Source organism: Emys orbicularis, chromosome 14 (genome assembly GCF_028017835.1).
Source record: "Emys orbicularis isolate rEmyOrb1 chromosome 14, rEmyOrb1.hap1, whole genome shotgun sequence".
Taxonomy (NCBI): domain Eukaryota; kingdom Metazoa; phylum Chordata; order Testudines; family Emydidae; genus Emys; species Emys orbicularis.
In genome coordinates, this window is record NC_088696.1 from 35,147,690 (window position 1) to 35,173,324 (window position 25,635).

The following is a 25,635-nucleotide window of genomic DNA, read 5'->3' on the forward strand; positions in this document are numbered from 1 at the left end:
GTGTGTGTGTGTGTGTGTGTGAGTGTGTGAGAGAGAGAGAGAGAGAGAGTTAGGAATCCAGTAGGAATCTATTTAACCTAAACCAAACCAGTCCCTAACAGATGTGTCCACACATGGGTCTCTACTGGGTGACAACTAATTTAATCAGTGCCACTGTCTGTGTAGACAAGGCCTAAGTCTAATCAGAGAGTGGGATCAAGGTACAGGACATAGTTATACTGATCTGCTCCCCAGAAGGTGACTGATACATAGTTGAGGAAGGAGTTTTTGAGGGAATGGTTTCTCTCTCAATCTCCTGTTCTGAACCCACTCACTGTCAACCCCACCAGTGTTGTTTCCCCCCCTCTTTTCTTCTCAGGTTGTTCCCTCAACCAAGCCATGGTGCTTTCCTCAGACTGGAAATGCAAGGGGAGGGGAAAGGATGGCTACGTTGATCCATGGGATGGCTATGTTCATCCATGGCGTGAAAAGTCTGTCTACTAGGTTACAAGGGAATACCCTCCTGGGTTCTTATCTGTCCTAATAGGACTAAGGAGCCCAAAGCTTTTCTCTGAGGGGATGTTTGGGTGTGGAGGTATGGAGGTACAAAGACTTGTGAAGAACAGCGCCATCTGTGGGGCATTGCTGGTAAGAATTGAAGTAATGGTTGATGGGGAAACCGAGGTTGGGTGGGGACTATAAAGGCCTGTGACAGGAATGATGAGGTAGTCTGACAGTGTGGGAGGGGAATCTGGCTAACCGATAGGTGTCAACAGGCAAACCAGGGAATCATCACTGAACGGGAGGGTTTCCAGCTAAATCCCACAGGGATAGGTCTTGGCCCTACGCTATTTAACACCTTTATCAATGACCTGAAAGAAAACAAAATCATTACTGATAAAGTTTGCAGATTACACAAAATTGGGGGAGGGGTGGTAAATAACAAAGAGGAAAGGTCACTGATTCAGAGCGGTCTAGATCGCTTGGTAAACTGGGCGCGAGCAAACAATATGCATCTTAATATGGCTAAATGTAAACATACATTTGGAAACAGAATGAGGGACTCTATCCTGGGAAGCAGTGACTCAGAAAAAGATTTGGGGATCATGGGGGCTAATCAGTGATGCTATGGCCAAAAGAACGAATGTGATCCCAGGAGGCATAAACAGGAGACTCTCAAGTAGGAGTAGAGAGGTTATTTTACTTCTATACCTGGCACTGGTACAACCACTTCTGGAATACTGTATCCAGTTCTGGGGTCCACAATTCAAGAAGGATATTGATAAATTGGAGAGGGTTCAGAGGAAACCCATGAGAATGATTAACGGATTAGAAAACATGCTTTATAGTGAGACTCAAGGAGTTCAATCTATTTAGCTTAACAAAGACAAAGTGAAGGGGTGATTTGAGTACATCCACGAATACCTACACAAGGAACTAATAATTAAATAATAGGCTCTTCACAGGACCGGCGCAACCCATTAAGCGACCTAGGTGGTCGCCTAGGGCGCTACAATTTGGGGGGCAGCGACCGCAGCGGTATTTCGGCGGCGGGACCTTCCGCTGCCTCTGTGGGGGGCGGCATTTCGGGGCGGGACCTTCCGCCGCCTAGGGTGGCAGAAAAGCTGGCGGCGCTCCTGGCTCTTCAATCGAGCCAATAAAGGTATGGCTTGATCCTCATGGCTGGAAGTTGAAGCTAAGAAAATTCAGACTGGAAATAAAGGTGTAAATTTTTAACGGTGAGAGTAATTAACCATTGGAGCAATTTACCAAGGGTCATGGTGGATTCTCCATCACTGACAATTTTGAAATCAAGATGGGAGGTTTTCCTAAAAGCTCTGCTCTAGGAATTATTTTGGGGAAGCTCTATGGCCTGTGTTATACAGGAGGTCAGACTAAATCACCACAATGGTCCCTTCTGGCCTAAGGGTATGTCTACACTACGGGATTAATCCGAATTTATATAATTCGAATTTAGGAAACCGATTTTATAAATTCGAATGTATTCGGCCACACTAGGCACCATTAATTCGGTGGTGTGCGTCCAAGCTACCGTAGTAGCATCGATTTCCAGAGCGTTGCATTGTGGGTAGCCAATAACATTGAATTGCCAATAACATCGAATTGCGGCCACACTAACCTTAATTCGGATTAACAATACCGATTTTGACGCTACTCCTCTCGTCGAGGAGGAGTACAGAAATCGAATTAAAGGGCTCTTTAATTCGAATTAAATGGCTTCGTTGTGTGGACGGGTCAAGCGTTAATTCGAATTAAAGCAGCTAAATCCGAATTAAAGTCGTAGTGTAGACCAGGCCTTAGAATCTCTGGCTCCAGAGCTAGGCACCATCCAGCCTGTTCTGGGAAATGTTGCATAGTTCCATGGCTTGTTCTTATTTCTGGCAAGACTTTTATCTATTTGGTTATTCCGAGTGGCGGGAAGGGAGGATGTGATGTTGGTGGAAGGAAAATCGAATAACCCGCTGTTTTAAAACCGAGACTGGCTCCTGCGTGGGACTTTTCCAACCCCCCCCAATCTCTCGTACTCTGCAAATAAAGCATGACTTGAAACCTGTCCAAGAGTCACATCAGGCGAGATTGCTCACAGTCTGAGTAAACAGGCTCTGCACTCAGGAAGGTATGGGGCTGAGAGACTGAATCCTGGCCAGGTGATGTAGAGCAAAGCTGAGGCCACTGTTACAGGGCGCCTGGGGACAGAGCAGTCACTGCTTTGACACATGCTTGTGCCAACACATTAGCACCACCGCGCTCTCCTCTCTCCCTTCCAGCAGAGAATGCAGCACAACTGGAGAGGAGCTTATCATGTCTCTCTTGGATGCAGCATCCTGCCACCCTTCCCCCCGTGTTACTCCACCCACTTGAAAAGAGCTAGAAGCTTTCTGGAACCTAGTGCTAGGATGCTGTGTCTGATCACAGTCTGCTCACACACAGGTTAGCAGGGCACAGAACCGAGCTCTCTGACCCTTGGGAGGCTAGAGAGACAGTATCCTCCTGGAAATAAAAAAACCCGATTCTTTGCTTTAAAAAAAAAAAAAGTCTCTGGCTTCCAGTTCACAATAAAAATCTACGTTGGTCTCTGTTGTTCCTTATTTGTAGGACGATTTTGTTTGTTTTAAACAGATTTGGGCCCAACATAACCCGATATTAGAGGGATAACAGAAACATGGTGGAATTGTAGTCATGACTGGAGTACAGGTATTGAAGGCTAAGTGCTGTTTAGGAAAGACAGAAATAAAGGCAAAGGTGGTGGAGTAGCATTGTATATCAATGATGAGGTAGACTGTAAAGAAATAAGAAGGGATGGAATGGATAATACAGTCTGTCTGGGCAAAAATCACATTGGGGAAGAAAGCTACTAGAGCCTCCCCTGGGACAGTGCTTGGGTGTGCTATAGACCACCGGGATCTGATTTGGATATGGATAGAAACCTTTTTAATGAAGTAAATACTAATGGGAATTGTGTGATCATGGGAGACTTTAACTTCCCAGATATAGACTGGAGGACAAGTGCTAATAATAATAGAGCTCAGATTTTCCTGGATGCGATAGCTGATGGATTCCTTCACCAAGTAGTTGCTGAACCAACAAGAGGGGATGCCATTTTAGATTTGGTTTTGGTGAGTAGTGAAGACCTCATAGAAGAAATGGTTGTAGGGGACAACCTTGGTTTGAGCAATCATGAGCTAATTCAGTTCAAACTAAATGGAAGGATAAACAAAAATAGATCTGTGACTAGGGTTTTTGATTTCAAAAGGGTTAACTTAAAAAAATTAAGGAAATGAGTTAGGGAAGTGGACCGAAGAACTTGTGGATCTAAAGGTGGAGGAGGCCTGGAATTACTTCAAGTCAAAGTTGCAGAAACTATCAGAAACCTGCATCCCAAGAAAGGGGGAAAAATTCATAGGCAGGAGTTGTAGACCAAGCTGGATGAGCAAGCATCTCAGAGAGGTGATTAAGAAAAAGCAGAAAGCCTACAAGGAGTGGAAGATGGGAGGGATCAGCAAGGAAAGCTACCTTATTGAGGTCAGAACATGTAGGGCTAAAGTGAGAAAGGCCAAAAGCCATGTAGAGTTGGACCTTGCAACGGGAATTAAAAGCAATAGTAAAAGGTTCTATAGCCATATAAATAAGAAGAAAACAAAGAAAGAAGAAGTGGGAGCGCTAAACACTGAGGATGGAGTGGAGGTTAAGGATAATCTAGGCATGGCCCAATATCTAAACAAATACTTTGCCTCAGTCTTTAATGAGGCTAATGAGGAGCTTAGGGATAATGGTAGGATGACAAATGGGAATGAGGATATGGAGGTAGATATTACCATATCCGAGGTAGAAGCCAAACTCGAACAGCTTAATGGGACTAAATCGGGGGGCCCAGATAATCTTCATCCAAGAAAATTAAAGGATCTGGCACATGAAATTGCAAGCCCATTAGCAAGAACTTTTAATGAATCAGTAAACTTAGGGGTTGTACCATATGACTGGAGAATTGCTAACATAGTTCCTATTTTTAAGAAAGGGGGGGAAAAAAGTGATCCGGGTAACTACAGGCCTGTCAGTTTGACATCTGTAGCATGCAAGGTCTTGGAAAAAAATTTGAAGGAGAAAGTAGTTAAGGACATTGAGATCAATGGTAATTGGGACAAAATACAACCTGGTTTTACAAAAGGTAGATTGTGCCAAACCAACCTGATCTCCTTCTTTGAGAAGGTAACAGATTTTTTAGACAAAGGAAATGCAGTGGATCTAATTTACCTAGATTTCAGTAAGGCATTTCATACGGTTCCACATGGGGAATTATTAGTTAAATTGGAAAAGATGGGGATCAATATGAAAACTGAAAGGTGGATAAGGAACTGGTTAAAGGGGAGACTACAACGGGTCATACTGAAAGGTGAACTGTCAGGCTGGAGGGAGGTTACTAGTGGAGTTCCTCAGGGATCGGTTTTGGGACCAATCTTATTTAATCTTTTTATTACTGACCTTGGCACAAAAAGTGGGAGTGTGCTAATAAAGTTTGCGGATGACACGAAGCTGGGAAGTATTGCCAATACAGAGAAGGACTGGGATATCCTACAGGAAGATCTGGATGACCTTGTAAACTGGAGTAATAGTAATAGGATGAAATTTAATAGTGAAAAGTGCAAGGTCATGCATTTAGGGATTAATAACAAGAATTTTTGTTATAAGCTGGAGATTCATCAGTTGGAAGTAACAGAGGAGGAGAAGGACCTCGGAGTATTGGTTGATCACAGGATGACTATGAGCCGCCAATGTGATATGGCCATGAAAAAAGCTAATGCGGTCTTGGGATGCATCAGGCGAGGTATTTCCAGTAGAGATAAGGAGGTGTTAGTACCGTTACACAAGGCACTGGTGAGACCTCATCTGGAATACTGTGTGCAGTTCTGGTCTCCCATGTTTAAGAAGGACGAATTCAAACTGGAACAGGTACAGAGAAGGACTACTAGGATGATCTGAGGAATGGAAAACCTGTCTTATGAAAGGAGACTCAAAGAGCTTGGCTTGTTTAGCCTAACCAAAAGAAGGCTGAGGGGGGATATGATTGCTCTCTTTAAATATATCAGAGGGATAAATACCAGGGAGAGAGAGGAATTATTTAAGCTCAGTACTAGTGTGGACACAAGAACAAATGGATATAAACTGGCCATCAGGAAGTTTAGACTTGAAATTAGACGAAGGTTTCTAACCATCAGAGGAGTGAAGTTCTGGAACAGCCTTCCAAGGGGAGCAGTGAGGGCAAAAGACATATCTGGCTTCAAGACTAAGCTTGATAAGTTTATGGAGGGGATGGTATGATGGGATCATGGATAGCCTAATTTTGGCAATTAATTGATCTTTGACTATTAGCGGGAAATATGCCCAATGGCCTGTAATGGGATGTTAGATGGGGTGGGATCTGAATTACTACAGAGAATTCTTTCCTGGGTGTCTGGCTGGTGAGTCTTGCCCACATGCTCAGGGTTTAGCTGATCACCATATTTGGGGTCAGGAAGGAATTTTCCTCCAGGGCAGATTGGCAGAGGCCCTGGGGGCATTGGGCATGGGTCACTTGCTGGAGGATTCTCTGCACCTTGAAGTCTTTAAACCATGATTTAAGGACTTCAATAGCTCAGACACAGGTTAGGGGTTTATTACAGGAGTGGGTGGGTGAGATTCTGTGGCCTGCATTGTGCAGGAGGTCAGACTAGACAATCATAATGGTCCCTTCTGACCTTAAAGTCTATAATATGAAGTGGGTTTTGCCCAGAAAGCTTACCATGGAGCCTTTTCCAGATCTTCACTTTGAGTGGTGGGCGAGTTGGTTCCAGCGTCGAATGGGCCAGGATCCTGCTCTGCAGTAGCGCTGTGAAAGGAGGCATTCTGTCCCTGGAAAAAGATTAAGCTTCCTCTTTTCTCTCCTCATCTACCTTTGAAAGAAACCTAGGGAGTGTCAGTGAACGGAACCAGAATTGCTAGAGAGTTTCAGAACAGCTTTTTAGCAGAAGTTCCAAAAGAGCTCACAGGTTGCTGCGCTGAGACGAGAGAAACGTGCAATCCTTTTAACAGCTGGAAGGTCCCTTTTAAAGCAAACACAAACTGGTGAACAAAACAATAATCAGCACTTGAATTCTCAACCTGCTTTAACAGGCAGATAATTCTCGTTATCCCCATTTTACAGGCGGGGGAAAGTGAAACACAGAGAGGGCACACGACTTGCTCAGGGTCACCCAGCAGATCTGTGGTAGAGCCAGGACTAGAACCAAGAGTTCCTGAGTCCCCGTACAGTGAAATGAATCGGCATTTCAAGAGAAAGATTGCACAATGCATTTAAAAGTGTAACTGTTCAGTGCAGCCTAGCGGGCGATTGACAGCTCCAGGGGTTCTTTTAATTTTTTGCATGGAAATCTCGCTGCATGCTGTGAGCCTCACACTGAAATCCTTCTGCACCCAGAATCTATAGGTGCTCACTTCCTGCACAGGTGGGTGCCGTATAGAACTCCACAGGACCATCAGTTCAGGCCACGCATCCTGTGCACAAAGTCACAGCAGAGTACAACTCAGCTACACATCTGGATCTGGACAGGGCTGTTTATTAACTTGCTTGAAGTAATTCCTCCTATTGGTATTTCCGTTCTTTGAGAAGGAGGGTTACTTTCTTCCACCCCTTTGTCCTGGAGGGACAGACTCTCACGCATTCTGCTTTTTGCTTTGCTGCTTAAGGGGAACGAGACTAACCAGCGGATGCATTTCTGGCTGGTTTTAATGTAATGCTACAATTGACAACGCAGTCTGATTCTCTCACAGTTTAATGTGCTGTAAAACAATGCATGCTTTGTTTAGAAATTTTAGAAGGAAATTAAGACTCACCAGGGCCTAGGACCCACCAGAACAGCAGTGGTCCCTTCCTAAAGCCAGGCTGCACATCACTGTCCTTAGCAGCACGCTTTCCGGCCTGCTGGAAGCCCAGGGTTAATCTGCCCCTATGCAGATATATACAATATGCATCAGGGCAGCATATTCTTTACCTTGTTGGAGGGCCTAGCAGTGAAGGGTGGGTGACTGTAGCCTCTGTGTAATTGGGAACACAGCTGAATCAACTAGGTAATTCATACAAATCACCTGCCAAGAGAAACCTTTACAAACAACTCTGACTTCCTAGACAGCAGCTTCATAGCCTGCAAGCGGGCCAGTATCGTTCTAACACATGCCCACAGACTCCCTGCGGTTGCAGTAAGTCTGGTGTGGCATTCCAGGTGCTTATTCTGGGCCTGCAGTGCAAGTTCTAGCTCTCTCCACAGAATTAGTGTCTTCGTGACTATGGGGCCCAGTGCCTCCATTTGACCTGCAGCACCTTCCTCTATCCCAAGTAGGGGGAGAAAGAAGCTGACAATCAGAGGCACTGCAGAGCTCTGCCGTGGATCCAGGGAGATATCGGAGTACAGCACTCCCACCACGACCAAAGGCTTTGGAGACTCAGAGGAGACTAGGATGGGCTCAGCAGGGGGTACGTGAGGGTTAAAAGAGAAGCCTCCTCTATGAGGAAAAGAACAGGTTAAAGAATGTTTAGATAAGTTAGATGTATTCAAGTTGCAGGGCCTGGTGAAATTCATCCTAGGGTAATTAAGGAACTAGCTGAAGCCATCTCCAAATCATTCGTAATTATCTTCAAGAAATAATTGAGGATGGGTGTGGTCCCAGAGGACAGGAGAAGGGCAAACATAGCACCTATCTTTAAAACAGGGAACAAAGAGGACCTTGGGAATTATAGACCAGTCAACCTAACTTCAATACCTGGAAAGATACTGGAAAAAATTATTAAACAATCAGTTTGTAAGCAGATAGAGGATAATACAGTGATAAGGAATAGCCAGCATGGACTTGTCAAGAACAAATAATGCCAAGTCAACCTCATTTCCTTCTTTGACAGGGTTACTGGCCTAGTGGATAAGTAGGAAACAGTAGATGTGATATATCTTTATTTTAGTAAGTCTTTTGACACAGTCTCATATGACGTTCTCATAAGCAAAGTAGGGAAACGTGATCTAGCTTAATTCACTATAAGGTGGGTGCACAACTGGTTGAAAGACCATATTCAAAGAGTGGATATCAATGGTTCGCTGTCCAATTGGAAGGATGTATCTAGTGGGGTCTTGCAGGGGTCAGTCCTGGGTCGGGTACTAGTCAATATTTTCTTTAATGACTTGGGTAATGGAGTGGAGAGTTTGCTTATAAAATTTGCAGATAACACCAAGCTGGTAGAGGTTGCAGACACTTTGGTGAACAGGATTAGAATTCAAAATAACTTTGATACATTGGAGAATTGGTCTGAATTAAACCAGATGAAATTAAATAAAGATAAATGCAAAGTACTTCACTTAGGAAGGAAAAATCAAATGCACCACTACAAAATAGGGAATAGCTGGCCAGGTGGTAGTACTGCTGAAAAGGATTTGGGGAGGACAATGGATCACATATTGAATACTAGTCAACAATGTAATGCAGTCGCGAAACAGGCTAATATCATTCCAGGGTGCATTAGTAGCAGTGTTGTATGTAAGACCTGGGAGGTAATTGTCCTGCTGTATTCAGCACTGGTGAGGCCTCAGCTGGAGTACTGTGTCCTTTCTGAGTGCCACACTTTGGAAAAGATGTGGACATTTTGGAGAGTCCAGCGGAGACCAGCAGAAATGATAAAAAGGTTTAGAGAACCTGACCTATGAGGAAAGTGTTAAAAAAGGGGCATGTTTAGTCTTGAGAAAAGGATGACTGAGGGGGGACCTGATCAGTCTTCAGATATGTTAAGGACTGTTATAAAGAGGACTCTGATCAATTGTTCTCCATGCCCACTGAAGGTAGGACAAGAAGTAATGGGCTTAATCTGCAGCAAGGGAGATTTAGGTTTGATATTAGGAAAAACTTTCCAACTCTAAGGGTAGTTAAGCTCTGGAATAGGCTTCCAAGGGAGGTGGAATCATTGATCTTTTTAAGAACAGGTTGGACAAACACATGTCAGGGATGGCCTGTCAGTGGCTCTCCACCTTTCCAGACTACTGTACCCCTTTCAGGAGTCTGATTTGTCTTTGCATACCCCCAAATTACACCTCATTTCAAAACTACTTGCTTACAAAACCAGACACAAAAATACAGAAATGTCACAGCCACACTATCACTGAAAAATTGCTTGTCTTTCTCATTTTTACCATATAATTATAACATAAATCGATGGGGATATAAATATTATACTTACGTCTCGGTGTATAGTATATAGAGTAGTATAAACAAGCCATTGTCTGTATGAAATTTTAGTTTGTACTGACTTTGCTGGTGCTTTTTATGTAGCCTGTTGTAAAACTAGGCAAATATCTAGCTGAGTTGATGTACCCCTGGTTGAGAACCACTGATCTAGGTTTACTTGGTCCTGCCTCAGCACAGGGGCTGGACTTGACTTCTCAAGGTCCCTTCCAGCCCCACATCTCTATGATTTCTATTATTTCAATTTCTTCTATCTTCATCATTCTTCGTGCACGTCCCTCTCCATTCTCAGCTCTTTAAAATGCCCCTGATACAAACACTTAGATGGTTTTTCCTGTTCTCTCTTTGTACTGGGGTTAACTGTTGTGTTCTATAGTCATCTCCAACTACCCTAACTCTCTGTCCCTCAGGCTAGCAAAGCTGGCTAGATGTCCCGGAGACTGATTTCACTGCTATTCAAGCAGAGGCCACGTAACTCATCCAGCCCCCTTGCGTCTCAGGGGAAGCTCGATGCTCTGTCACCCCTCCCAGCTACTGGGATCACCTCTGCAATCCTGTGGCTTCTTGCATCATTTGAGCTAAGGAATAGCAGAGCTTCTGAGATCACCTGTACAGTCCTCTCCCTCAACTCCACATGCCCAGGTCTCCATTGCCATCTATGCCTTTTGCCAACAAGCTGCTGGCCTTGTTGCTGGCTCTGGTGAGAAAAGCAACTCTCCCCAGCAGTTGTCGTAAACCATCCGACCTGAAGGTCACATCTTGAGTTTGTGCTCCCAGGGTGAAATCTGGGCCCCGCTGAAGTCAATGAGAGTTTGGTCATTGATTTCGGGGGGGGGGGGGGGGGTGCTAAGATTTCACCCCTGATAGGCAACACACTTCCCTGGTTGCAGGAAATACGGCCAACCCCACACCATTTAAACAAATGCCCTGTGACGCCATCAAGAAATTCTACACCAGAACTGCTGATTCTCTTCCAATGCCATCTGAGGGGCAGCAAGAGGGAAGGCTAGGAGGTATCCCTTGCCCTGCCTTTTTCACAGCAGTGGTAGGGGTGGCTGCAGATCCAACAGCCTGTCTGGTGGGACCCCCAACCATCTATTTCAAGATTTCACATTCACTGGGGGGAGGGGGAGGGTTGCAAGAAATCTGACTGGGCAGATCTTGGCAATGGACCCTCAGGCTTCTCTAGCTTTTCCAGCTAGCCATAGAGGGCTGGAGGGGTCTGGTTTTGTTGGCAGAGCAGCCTGAGTGATACAAAACCATCCCTACTGTCATAGCTTGAATCTACCAGCTTCAGCTAGTCCCAGGAGTGAGAAGCCGGACCCGGATAGCAAAACCTGCTCTTCCAACATGGAAGCACATCGTACTATTAAGTCCGTTACCCCACAGCCACGCTCTTGCTGCAGGCTTGTGCACCAAGGGGTAGGGCTTTTCTGCTTGCTTTGATATCACCCTAGTTTTTCCTGATGCTGAGTGGTGATGAATACTCAAGAAATATAACGGGATCTGCAGGACTCATCAGCATCTTGTTGGCCAAGATCAGCAACAGGACCTAGAGAGCTTTTCCCACACTGACAAATTCAAACAGAGCTGACTCCTGGCTAAGAGCCAAGGCCAGGATGAGTGCTGTAAAAATATCCAACATTAACACAAAGGTCCATATCATTTGATATAGGATCAGGGCTAGCAATTCCTTTTAAATTAGAAGTTTATATTCAGCATTAATCGGTTTTATTTGAGCATTCTATTGCTGTATCTCAGAGTCCTTTCCTTCAGTAAATGAAAACACAGAGGGATTGGGCCATCAGCCCATGCATGTAACAATCCAGGATTTTTTTTTTGGCTCCTTCACAAGGATTCTATTGCCAGACTCCACAGTTTTGGCAGGATAAATCTGTAAGTCATGGAAATTTCTAGCTTCATGACACACACACATTTTATTCCAAGTCCTAGTTGATAAAATTAAATGCAGTAAAGAGCCAGTTTTTTTATCCAAGTCCTTCATTAGCATCTGGAATCTGAAAGCTGATGTAAGATCAGACATTTACACAAAAGAAAAAAAAATCCTCTCTCAACTGGGGAAGGAGACGGGATTTTATGAAAAACACTGCCAGCTTTTAACTTGATCTGAGATATGTAATCACTTGCCAATATAGCTTGGATTTTCTCATAGAGGGACCAATCCGGAAAGGCACTGAACAGCCTTAACTCATTCTAAAGTCAGTAGTTTTGGAGCTTAAATCCCATTGGCAGTCAATGGGGTTTAGGCACTTTGGAGCCTAAATCCCTTTTAAAATGGGTAGCAATGCCTAAGCACCTTCAAAAATCTGGGCCTTCGAGGCTTATAAGTCAGCACCAGCACCTTAAACTGTCCCTGCAAACCCAGAGGCAGCCAGTGCAGACCTCAGAGCACTAGAGTAACACGTTGACAGTGAGATCACCAGTGACAGGGTAATAAACTTAAAAGAAAATGAGGTCTTGTACCTAAAGGAAATCCTGTGCTAATTATTAGGAATAGAAAAGCCACCTCTTGCCACATTCACCCTGCTCATGCCATTAGAAGACAGCTGAAGTGGATATCCTGTATATTATGTATGGTGTGTATAAACTATGCTTTCATTCCAATTGTATTTCAGATTTCGCCCCACACAGAGCACATTGCAGATGTCTAGTTGCAAGGTGATAAAGGCATGGATGAGGGACAGGAGGTCTACACACAACAGAAAAGGGCATAACTTCAAAGCCAGACATGGATGAAAAAAACCCAAACCCATCCTGGCCACTGCAAATACCACCTGTTCTACACACAGTAGCTGGAGATCTTACCCGACCCCGGATTGTGTATTGATTGACCAAATGCAGGTGCACATCCTGTCAAGGGACAAATATCAGCTCTCCCACACCTCCTACCCACCAATACCACCTCAGATGTATTTGTTTTGAGCCTCAGCCAGATAATTCTCATGCATGTTGTGATCTCCAGACAGACAAAGTGCTTGACTGGCTCTTACTGGGTCAGAGGAGATGTAGATGAAGACCTGGGTTGTCTTCAGCATACTGCAGGCACCATAGCTCACGCCGTCTCACTGAAGGCTAATGGCGCCTCTTTGAATGAGAGGGGTGATATGGTGGAACTAGTGGCACCCTAACATGAGAGCACTCTTGAGGAAGAAAAATAACTTCCTCCAAATCCCCGAGATCTCTCTGACAGGAAGGGAACAGAACCACTTAAGAACAGCCCCATCCACTCCTCCGAGGGCCTGTGAGAAAACTGGAGCTTGATGCAAGAATTACTGAGTGAAATTCAAACCGAGTGACATATGCTGGAAGTCTCATGTTGCCAGTACTAAGACATCCTTCGAATTGCTAAACATTATAGATGACTATTTCCTTAATGCTCTATATTGGACCTCCTCATGACAGAGAAATTGATCATAGAACTAGGTGCATGCGATCATGACTTGATTACATTTCTTATGTGCAAACAGAATAAAGTCCCAACCTGTAATATATATATATATACATACACATACACATACACACACACACACTTGGGGCTCCAAAAGGGCCAGTTTCACAAAGCTGAAAACATTTGAGTCAAATTAGCTGGCAGAAAAAATTGAAACAGAAAAATATGAATGATAACTGGGAACAGCGTCAGAACATTTTACTAAATTTCCAAAAAGCCCCAACCAAGAAGGAAGGCTATACTTGTTTAAAAACAAACCAACAAACAGCCTGACTAGGAGGGAAAGTTAAATCAGCAATTAAGAAAACAATGTATGACAATAAAAAAGGGGATGCTGATAGCAGTGAATATAAATAGAAGCTAGAATCCGTAGAAAAGTGATAAGGGAAGCAAAAGGACACAAGGCGATCTCTATGGCCAGCAAAGCTATGGAGTTTTTAAGTATATCAGGAACAAAAGGAACCATAACAATAGTAGTTGTCCATTACTAGATGGAAATAGTAGACTAATCAACCACAATAGAGATAAGACAGACATGGTCAATAAATATTTCTGGTCTGTATTTGGGAAAAAGCCAGAGGATGTATATATATAGGATGATGATGATGATCAAATAATCTCAATTCCAACTGTAACTAAGGAGGATTTTAAACATCAGCTCCTAAAGTGACATTTTTAAATGAGTAGGTTTGGATAACTTGCATCAAAGAGTTTTAAGAGAGCAGGCTGAGGAGCACGATGGACAATTAATGTTGATTTTTAATAACTCTGGAACACTTTTGAAGTTCCAGAGGACTGGAAAAAGGCTAATTTTGTGACAATATTTAAAAAGAGTAGATGGGATGACTTGTCAGCCTGACATCAATCCCGGGCAAAATAATGGAATGGCTGATCCAGGATTTGATTAGTAAAGGATGAAAAGAGGGTAATATAATTAATGCCAATCAACTTGGGTGTATGGAAAATAAATCTTGTCAAACGAAATTGACATTTATTTTTGCTCAGCTTACAAGTTTGGTTGATAAAGATAATAATGTTGATGTAATAGACTTCTGTAAGACATTTGACTTGGTATGTACAACATTCTGATTAAGGAACTAGAATGAGACAAAATTAACATGGCACACACTAAACGGACTAAGAACTGGCTAACTGAGAGGTCTCAAAATATAATGTTAAATGGGGAATCATCATTGAGCGGGTGTGTTTCTAGAGGGATCCCGCAGGCATCAATTTTTGGTTAAGCAGAAGGTCAGACTAGATGATCATTCATAATGGTACCTTCTGGCCTTAAAAATCTATGAATGTAAATTATGGCAACTATGGGATTTGTAATCAGATATCATTTTAATATTGTGTGTGTGTGAGTGTGAGAATGTGTATCAATCATAATGATCTTTTAAAAAAAATCCCACTGGTGTAGTTAGTTCTCAGATTCTGATCACCACTTCCCCCTGGGTGTGTAGGGCTTAAATAAATAGATACACCCTTCTCTGGGGAGAAAGGGAACCAATTGCTCCTAAGAATAGTTGGAACAACTCTCGTCGTCAATTTCTTCTGTTCCACTTACTTATTTAGCTGCTGTGGGAAACAATGTGGCTACGTGTACTGCAGTGAAAAAGGATCTGTGTCTGTTCCAGCTATAGACACGTGACCAATTCTTTCCCTGGACTATATTTAGATATTGCTTTCTGCATCCTTGTAACTCTTATTTTTCTTCTTGTAGTTTAGTTACTAATCTAACTGAATAAAACAGCGGTTCTCAAACTGTGGGTCGGGACCCCAGAGTGGGTCACGACTCCATTTTAATGGGGTCGCCAGGGCTGGCGTTAGACTTGCTGGGACTGGGGCCGAAGCCAAAATCTGAGCCCCATCACCCAGGGCTGAAGCCCTCAAGCTGCCTTCAGCTGCCAGATTTGTGTCTTTGCTTTTGAATGACTTGAAGGAGACTTAATATTAAATGGCTTCTTTAGTTCTTATCAAGGGTTTTATTTATATGAGACAAGAAGAATAGTTTTGATCATAGTTTTGCTCTATGTTCCTCTAGGACACAATGGTGGGATCTTTTGTGGTTTTGGAGAGGGGGTGAATCAATCATGTATCAGTGGAGAGGTTTTAAGAAAAAGTTGGGTTTCCCATAGGTAACTTGAACAGCAACATGGTCTAGAGGTCAGAGCAAATGACTGGAAGTCAGGCCCCTCCTGAGTTCAACTCCTAGCTCAGTTACTGGTTTGCTGTCTAGCTCTTGGTAAAACACTTAATGGGTCCCAGCATTGCCATTGGTGAAACAAGAATATTAATACCTCCCTCCTGGGTGTCTTGTGATTATTAAATTATTTTTTACCAGAGTGCCTTGAAGATGTTAAATGCTCTGCACTAATGTACAATGTGTTTATTTGCAGATGGACATGGGTTTTGAGCAGCTCACCAAGCACAGCTTTTAACACTCCTTACAAGAAGTGTGGAGACAATGAGAGTTCGGCTCAAAGGGGATGCGATCTGCACCCTTTTCCTGGTGGTAGTGCTTTGCTCTTTACTCTATTCCCAGTTGGAGCGTACTTCCCCAACAGGAAACAGGGAGCAAATGCACAAGAAACCTTCACCAACGCAGAGGATCTTCCCAGGCCCCGAAGCCCCCAAGTGGCATCCTCAAGCGGAGGTGACATTTGGCCGACCCAGAATCATTTCTATTGCTAAAGATGCAGAGGTGGCAAGTAAAAAGGCCCAAACTACCACTTCACCACCTCTGACTCATTCTGCCTTCGACTTCAAGCGCTACCTTCTAAACAAGGACAATCGGAACTTTGATCTTCTCATTAACCAGCCCAAGAAATGCCTGAAAACACCCGGAGGCCCCTTCCTGCTTATAGCCATCAAATCGGTGGTTGAGGACTTTGACAGACGCGAGATCGTCCGTAAGACCTGGGGTAGGGAGGGTTTGGTGAACGGGGTGCAGGTTCAAAGAGTTTTCCTCCTGGGAATACCAAAGAATAAGACAGCACTTGCAACATGGGACATTCTTGTCCACCAGGAGAGTCTGATGTATCAGGACATTTTACTCTGGGACTTTCTGGATACTTTCTTCAATCTGACCCTGAAAGAGATCCACTTCCTGAACTGGGCTGACGAGTTTTGTTCTAGCGTGAAGTTCATTTTTAAAGGGGATGCTGATGTTTTTGTCAATGTGGAGAACATCATTGACTTCCTCGAGAGACATGACCCTGCAGAAGACCTCTTTGTTGGGGACATCATCTACAATGCTCACCCAATCCGGGTGCAGAAAAGTAAATACTACATCCCAGAAACGATGTACGGGCTAGGCACATACCCACTCTATGCAGGGGGAGGGGGCTTCTTATTGTCCAGCAGCACCATGAAAAAGCTCTTCCAGGCTTGCAAAGAGGTGGAGCTCTTCCCCATTGACGATGTCTTTTTGGGCATGTGCTTGCAGAGAATCAATCTCAAACCTGTTTTGCATGAAGGATTCAAGACGTTTGGCATCATGAAACCCTCAGCTGCCCCGCACCTGCAGACGTTTGACCCCTGCTTTTACAAAGATCTCATGGTAGTCCACAGTCTAAAAGTAGCCGAAATCTGGCTAATGTGGAATCTGCTTCACAGCCCACGGCTTTCCTGCACCCAGAAGAAGCAGGTGAAGAAGCCTTTCCAATGGAAGAGGAAAAAAACTGAAGCAATGACGGACAGCAGCCTTCTGATAAAGCAGGCTAAGCATGGCAGAAGTAGGTGATGAACCAAACTCAGAAGAACCTTGCGTGGTTGCAACCCAACACGCTGATTTAGCGCATCTTGTGTAAACTATTAGGAGACAAGGCCACCCTATTGCAGACATTTGCCAGAATTCCACGTCTGCACACACTATATGCAGTAGGATTTTTTTCCCTTAACCTGATTCCAAGTAATTCACAAAACTAGATTTAATTTATTATTATTTATTAGTATCGCAGTAGAGCTTAAAGACCCCCAGTTAGGACTATTGTGCTATACAAACACACAGTAAAAGACAGCCCCAAAGAGCTTATCATCTAATTTGAGACTTAACAGGACAAGTGAACATAAAAGGAGCAGGGTAGGGTGGGAGATGAGGACAAGGGTTGTGAAGATAAAAAAAATCATTGCTACATAGGTCTGGGATTACTGAGAGCCAGCAAGAACCACCAAATTGTGCAATAGCTAAAGTAAAGAAAATCAGCTCTCCCCAACTGATGCACAAACCAAACCACCATTGGCTGGCTCCTTGGAGGTGTTACAGCGGAGGTGGGTCTTGAAGGAGAAGAGGGCAGTGGCATTATGGATTAATTCAGGGAGGGGGCTCCATGCAGAATGGGAGAAGGAGAGGAGACAAAATTGGAAGCGGGCTTTGCGAGCAGACCAGAGGATGGGTGAGGGGGCAACATGATCAGAGACCTGCAGGTATGTAGGAAGGGTCAGAGCTGTGAAGGGCCTTGAAGGTGAGGATAAAAAGTTTCATGTTGTAAATTGATTTACAGTCAATGGAAGCTGAAAATCATCTGACAACAGCTGATCATCTTCTCACCTTGATGGTCCAGATCCTCCATTTCAGACCTCTGCTGGTGAGCAGAGCAATGGCAAATGCATACTTCTGCCCCATGTGTCTCTCACTGTGTTCTTTGATCTGGAAGAAATTACTGACATACAGGACTAGTTTAATAGAGATTCAGGCCTTTTGTGTATTGAATGCAGTCAAATATGAGAGGTAGCTGGGCCTTTTCAGACACTGGGGGGGAAAATACCCTTCAGACACAAAGGCTTTGAAATCAAAGCTCTTCAGGACATTGCAGCAAAACACAAGCAAACAAAAAACAAACGACTTTCTGCCATTAGGTGACATTCAATTTATCATTCAAAGTTTTTGAATAAGCATTTAAACTTTTGGAGAGGATCACTGTATTGCTTGATTCAACACAGCCTGGACAGCATTTTAGCACTTAAAGCATTTTATTTTCTGATCACAGGTAACTTTAAAAATAAGTACTCACTGGCCAGCACAAGTAGGAAGTGAATCTGTTAAAGAGGATTAGGAAAGGCCTTTTGATCCAGGAAGTTATAGGCCCAGATGCACAGCTGAAAAGCTGAAACTATGATTGTTAATTTAGGCACCTAACTCTCTTTGAAATCAATGGGAGTGAGACCCCTAAATACTTTTCAGGATCTGAGCCTTAAGCATATACACCTCTACCCCGATATAACGCTGTCCTCGGGAGCCAAAAAATCTTACCACGTTATAGGTGAAATCACGTTATATCGAACTTGCTTTGATCCACCGGAGAGCGCCACCCCGCCCCCCCGGGAGCACTGCTTTACCACGTTATATCCGAATTTGTGTTATATCGGGTCACGTTATATCGGGGTAGAGGTGTACTTAAATCCATCCTTCTTGAGGACAGAACTTAAGAATGTGCTTAAGTCCCACTGACTTTAAGCCGATATGTAAGGGCTGTCCTGCAGAGGGCTGTTTTTCCTGATTTGGGGCCTATCCCATAGGTCCCTTTCTCAGCTGCAGGACAGTGCACAGTACCAGCTTTTCTTGTTTTTCCATTTGCTGTACCATGGTGTCAATTCTAACTTTCACTGTGCAGCACAGTTGGAGGGGAGGGAGTCCGGTAACCTCGATTGATGCGCTGTAGTGGTTACTGATGAAGTGAAGTGATGTGTTATCTCTTGGTTAGAAAGGGACCTTATAATAATGTACTTTCAGGAGAATTGTCAACGGGGGATCTGTTTCTGTGATATGTTGGCAGTTTTGGGAATAAATACCGTATGTATAAAGTGTTCACACAAAAAACATTGATGAAATGTACGGTAGTTCTGCAGAGACTGGAAATCAGTCCCAGTCTTGGCTGGAAAACCATCACACGAGGTTGGTAAACGTGCCATATGCATGTATTTATGAACCGCACAGAAAAGCTTTATGTGGTGATCAGTTTGCTAGTTGGGCAATTATTTCTATTGCAATTAAAAGACAGTATATGAACGTGCCTGTCCACTTATCAAGATGAATATGGGGTGTGTGGTTTAGTAAAACTAATACACGCTTGTATTTCTGAGGAGAGAAAGAACTTGACGACATTGTTAGTTGTCTTGGATACCACAGCCAATTTTTTCGAATGGCAGTTTTTCACGCTTACAAAAGAAAATCGTGCTTAGCTTACCTCATGATTTCTTACCACATAACTAGTCAGGGTCCAGCTGTCCTTTCCTTCAAGCTGGGGTGCAGAAGTAGACTGGCTCCTTCCTCTCACTCACTGTTTCCATAGCTGCAGCCCACTTGTAATGTAGTGGGCACAGGATCCATTGGATTCAATGTAAACCCTGCCCCCTAATATGATGGAGGCAGAATTATAAGGAGGGTTTTGCAGAGGAAGGAGCTAGGGAACTGCCTTGAGAGAAGGGGTCTTGTTTTGGCCCTAGCTGAAAAGGAGGGGGAAACGCAGCTAGAAGACTGGCAGAGCTGCCTGGGACAGAGAAAGGCTTGCATTCAGCAGCTGCGCACATGCCCTGAGGGCTGGCAGGGGTAGAACTGGCACATTCTCCTGGCCTCCGTTTTCCCAGTCTTTGGAATGTCTCATTTCTTCACTTAAGACACACTAGGGCTGTTATCTGTAGCAGGGCCAGAAAGTCCTTTTTATTTGTCAAAGCTTTCTGGGTTGCTCATTCAGTTTGAGTTTAAAGCAGTCCATATGCTTGTAAAATGTCAGCATCAAGATAGGTTATACCAAAATAAAAATCGCCTTACCTGTGTAATTATCACAAATTCCCACATGAAAAAAATAGATCCAGTCATCCAGTATAAAACACATCTATTAACACCCCCCAAGGCTGTAACTCTCCTACTCTGATCAGGCTGATGAGCCTTTCATAACAGACCAAGATCCCAGCCCCCATGATTTGTCTCGGTCAATATTTTGCCCTGCAGGCTAACTGGAAGGGCTCTACTCTTTCATGGTAGTCTAAGGACCTCAGGTTGAGAACCGCTCCTAAGCGATCTGGGAGCCAGTTTTTCTGAAAGGGAGGCCCTAGGTCCTTGTGTAAGGATAATGCACTGATGGAGGCAGCTTTAGGAAAGGAGACCAATTTTTGGCTTGGAAGAACGTAGCTATGGTAAGTAAAGAGAATCTGTTAGTTTGAAGGTGCACACATCAATAGTAGAGTGCCAGGCAGCGGAGATTCTAAAGTTTAGCTTTTGTTTTAAGAGGGATGTGGGAGGGAGGAATTTACAAAACCTATTGAATTATCTATATCTATATCTATATCTATATAGATATATCTATATCTATATCTATATCTATATAGATATATCTATATCTATATCTATATCTATATCTATATAGATATATCTATATCTATATCTATATAGATATATCTATATCTATATCTATATAGATATATCTATATCTATATCTATATAGATATATCTATATCTATATCTATATCTATATCTATATCTATATCTATATCTATCTGCGTGTGCCTCAAAGTTTTTAAGCTAGTGAATCTACCTAAAATCCATATTTAGGTGCTTAAGTTTGGCTTAGTTTCCCACAGAAACTAAGAGGAGTTCAGAGATGTTCAGCAACTTCCGAAAGGAGGCCATTTTCTTTAGGTGCCTAAATATTGATTTAAGGTGCGTAACGTCAGGCACACAAGTTTGAACATACGTTTCCCATGAAGCCAGCTTCTTTCTGGTGTTCTCCTGAAGTGCTGGAGCCCTAACCCCCTCCCCCACAAGGTGCATGATGTGCACAAGAATCAGAAACTGGCCCTTCCACTTTCCCTCTCCATGCAAAACGAATGGCAAAGAGTAAATTAAAAAACACACACATGGTGAAAGACAACAAACTTGTCCAAAACACCATCCAAAATTAGACTTTCAACATGGCTTTGTTTTACTAAAAGCCACCTGGGTCTCTGAAAATGGACTGAATGCACCAACAAAGCCTTTCCCCACACGTTTGAAGCCAGGCATGACTCTTGGCAAGGAATGAAGAATACGGTGAGAGGTGGGTTCTAACAGTAGCAAGAGATGCAAGCTGACTTCCATGAGACCAAGTCAAACATCTGAAGTTAATATAGTACAAAGGGTTTTATTGAGTCTCAGGGATCCACACACAGACCAACCATTTTCACACTATACGTAAGTATCCAGGTGGGGCTTGTTTAGTGAGCGGAGTGGGATTGGACCCCACATTCAGCACCTCTAAGTCTGCCTGTCTCCAGGGTTGTAAACTGGACGTGGAGGCGCATGCCAAGATCTAGCACTGGGTTGTGTTGATGGTTGCTTAGATGTCATACAAAAGAAAGCCAGAGAAGTTTCTGAAGCGAGCTGGTGTTATTCTCTGCTTGGTGTCTATTGCCTATTTTCTAACTGCTGGTCTGTCTCAAGCAGATAGAACAGAGCAGCCTCTGGAGAGTATGAAAAGGACAATCAGGTTAAAAAAAAAAATCATTTAAACCTAAAACCTCTGTGGCCCAATTTTCAGAGGACCTGAGCACCTCAACTGGAATCTGCTTCAGGTTTTGAAAACCAGCCCAGCAAGCTTCCTTCGGTATGTTACTAACACTACATTAAACAATAAAAATGGCAGGACTTGTAAAATCTAACTTGCTTTTCACTACTTCTGCTGTTTATGTCCATTGTGCAAGCTGAACGCAATGCAAATATGAGTCACCCTCAAGCACTAGCAAAGTGCTGCTGGGTTTAGGCAGCAAACGGTAAAGGGAACTGGGGAAATACTGCTTTCACTGGAGTCCTTTGAAGACCACCACTCACTCATAGCTTCTCCTTTGGTTCTATACTGCCTAACACTGTCCCTTCAACTCACCCCCCACTAGGCTCATGGACTGTGTCTAACAGCTCCTTCCTGTCCCCCTTTGGCGAGGCCAGCCACCAGGCCAATGGAAGAACCAAGGTGATGCATGTCCCGGGGGATGTCAAGACCCTAGGGAGCCAGCCAGCATGCAGGTGAGCCACTCCCACACCCCCTCTTTAAGACAGGAGGGCAGCATGGACCTGGTGGCAGTAAGATCCCAAAGGACAGTAGGGTCGAAGTGACTTAGAGTGGCCACAACAAGAACTGCTTAGGAGACAAGGGAGTGACATAGGAAGGGACAGTGGAAGTGGGGCTGGGAGGGAGACTACCAGAGACTCACATGTGAGAGAAGGGGGGAAAACCCTGCTGGGTATGGGGCTCCAATCCTGACACAGACAAAAGTGGGAGTGGGTTAAAGCAAGCAAGGGTTGTCCTGGGGTGGGCTTGTTCCACCAGTCTAAACTGATTTTATTACATCTGTACAAACTCCCATTATAGAACCCCTTAAACTGATTTAAAAAAACCATTTAAACCTGTTTAATTTGGTAATTTATTGAATTAAGCTAACCTGGTATAGTGTCTCTACATTAGGAGTTTGCACTGGTGTAGTGAAAGCTGTTTAGTTACATCAGCACAGGTGTCAGATGTCTACACTGAGGTGGGGTGTGAGTCCCATCTCAAGTAGACATACTTATGTTAGCTCTGATCCAGTTAGCATAGGAAAACCAGTGTAGCTATGATGGGACGAGCAATCGGAGGGGCTAGCCACCCAGAGGACATACCACCCAAGATGCTAAGTATACACTCAGAGCAGCGAGCCCCTTCTGCCACACCAGCTACGTTGTATTTTTAGCACACTAGCTCCATTCCAGCTAGTGCAGGCGCATCTCCTGTGCTGGGAATGACACCCTCAGCTTGAAGTGTAGACGCAACCTCAGGACTTGGCTTTCTCAGGGTAACTTAGCAGCAGGGAAACCAACCGTTCAGAGTATCAAGCTCCACTTTGATAAGCTGGTGTCTCACCCTGAATATCACCCATAACTAAGGCAAAGTTTGTGTCACGGATATTTTTAGTAAGTCATGGACAGGTCACAGGCAATAAACAGAAATTCTTGGAAGCCCGTGACCTGTCCCTGACTTTCACTAAAAATATCTCCAACAAAAGGCGTAGGTGGGTTCAGCACCCACTGCTGCTGGGGCTCCCGGATCCCCCACCGCTGCGGCTGGGCAGCGGCGGGGTCCCCCCCACCAAGGCGGGGGCTGGAAGCTCCAGCCCCAGGGCAGAAAATGTCATGGAGGTCAAGCGAAGTCACGGATTCCATGACTTAATCGTAGCCTTACCCATAACATTTGGGATGCCTTAAAAAAAAAAACATGGAAAATTCTCTGTGAAGTGCATTAATTGTGGAATGAAACTGACCATACTGATCCAGTCAAGAAATTCCAATCTAGATTGGAATTTTTAGAACCCTTACAGTAGATTCCAAGACTGTAATCATACACAGTGCTTTAAAATGGTTAAACTGAGTGTGCATATGTACACACGTATGTAGAACTGGGGGGGAAAGAAGAATTAAATTTAGGGCACATGTTTTGACCCAAAAGCAGAGGTTTAATGTTTTAACCCCACTTTCAAACAGGGGTCAGTCTGTAAGGGAAATGGCACCTTGCCTTTAAAATAGTGCAGTCCATGGGAGGATATGGCTGTGACCCATCAAGAGAAATAGTTTGCTGCTGAATAAAGGATGGATCAGTGTCAATTGGGGATGTGGAACCAGGTTAACAGCTGGGAAGCAGCTTTACTTTCCTTGTGGCTGAAATTCACTCAGGTACAGCAGAGAGAGAATGATGCACCACTTAAGTCACACCCGAGTCCTCGAAATAATGCATAGGTTTCCTGCAGGCCATTTGCACAGGTGTACATTTCATCACGTGAATCAGTTATGGCTTGGGGTTGATCAAAGTCCCTCTATCTCATCCGCTCTTTGTCCTGTTTCAACACCGAAGACAACGTTTCTACCTTCCTTTCCCCTTTCTTCCTTATTTTAGGTGATTATATTTAACTCTGAAGCATCTTGGAATGTAGTTTGCATGAAGGGAGTGACTTGGAATGGAGCTGTATTGTATTTTATTGCAATTACCTCACTATTTGGGCTTCCACCACACAGAACCATGATATTTTGCTCTGACTTGGTGAAAAGCCCATGTGATCGCACCACAATAAAGAAGAGTATTTGTGTCAGTGCATAAGATGCAATACTGGTGCTTATGAAAAGTGATAACCCTCAATTTCAAGCACTAGACTAAACGGTGTTACAAAGAACAGCTTTTTCAATAAAAGATTAGCAAAAAATTCCTCCACTAAAGAGCTGTAAAATGTCATCAATCTGTAAGTGCTTTTGCTACATTAAATAGTGTCTTGGAGCTAGTCTTCATATTCTAGAGCAAAAAAACTTTAGATTAAAGAGCAGTCTAGGGAAGATCCAAAGGCAAGACTTCAGCTGTGCAAGCTTATGCTTGTGCACAGTTCGTGGACTGCTTAGGCAAGCATAAAACCTTGATAAGGAAGGCAGGCTTGGATTTGCAAAAGAGCCTAAATGAGTTAGGTGGCCAAATTCCATTGAATTCCAATAGGAGTTGGGAGCCAACATGCATAGGCTCCCTTTGAAAATGCCAGCTGGAATCTTTGTCTTTTGAACCAGGCTCTGATAATGATGAATCACCACCTGACCATGATGCTGAGCTATAGGAAAGATTTACGCAGTTCTGAAATGGGAGCAATCATTAGTGCATTTATCAGTTAGAACACACTGCCTGACTGTTCCTTTCAGCATGAAATCGGTTTAGAACTAGAGGTAAAATGGTTCTTGGCAACAGAAAGTTGGGTTTACCTGATGGGAAGCACATTGCTGGAAACAGAGTGCACCCAGATCTATTAACCCTGCTTGTCTTACTCATGTGAGTAGTCTAGTGAAGTCAATGGGCTGCTTGCAGAAGTAAGGAGAGTAGGATTTGGCCCCATATCTGAGACGGAGGACAGGAGGATCAGCTTTATAGAGAGGGAATTGGGAAAAGGTCAGCACTGTGGGAGTTGCTACACACAAGTCAGGCAAAAGGGCTACTCATGAAACAAGGCAGCAACACATGCTGGAGAGGGCTGCACTTGGGAACTGATTGATTAGAGAAATAAGATTGTATTTCACATTAGTTGTATATATTTTCTGTTTGGCAAAATAAATAAAATAAGGGGCTAATTTATACCTCATAAGCGGCAGTGTGCTGTGGAGGCCAGAGAGTGCAAGGCCTGTGTAAAGGCATAAATGGCTCCAGAGGCACCAGGGAGAGCAAAGCATGAGATGGACTTTGATACACATTTAGGATGTAGCTGTTTTCTGCAGCACAGCCATCCAGGTGCTGTCCGGCGCTCAGGGACCAGAGACACCCCCTCTAGGTGAGTCAGAACTGCCAGAAGCTCCAATCCCCATATACCTTGCACACCAGAAGATAAATTATGACCAGATGCCATGCCATCTCCCCTAATGGACCTACTTTAGGGACAAGCAT

The 25,635-nt window shown here is 43.8% G+C and overlaps 1 protein-coding gene across 1 annotated transcript; it reads left to right on the plus strand.

Annotated features, from left to right (window-relative positions):
- Positions 1-15,692: 15,692 nt before the first annotated feature.
- Positions 15,693-16,970, plus strand: B3GNT9 (UDP-GlcNAc:betaGal beta-1,3-N-acetylglucosaminyltransferase 9). The gene has a single exon (XM_065416812.1). It carries the CDS (start codon positions 15,693-15,695, stop codon positions 16,968-16,970), a length of 1,278 nt encoding a protein of 425 aa, XP_065272884.1.
- The last annotated feature ends 8,665 nt before the right edge of the window (positions 16,971-25,635 follow it).

What these genes read in the sequence shown, in the direction of transcription:
- B3GNT9 (XM_065416812.1), top strand. Translation starts at nt 15,693, where the DNA reads ATGAGAGTTCGGCTCAAAGGGGATGCGATCTGCACCCTTTTCCTGGTG.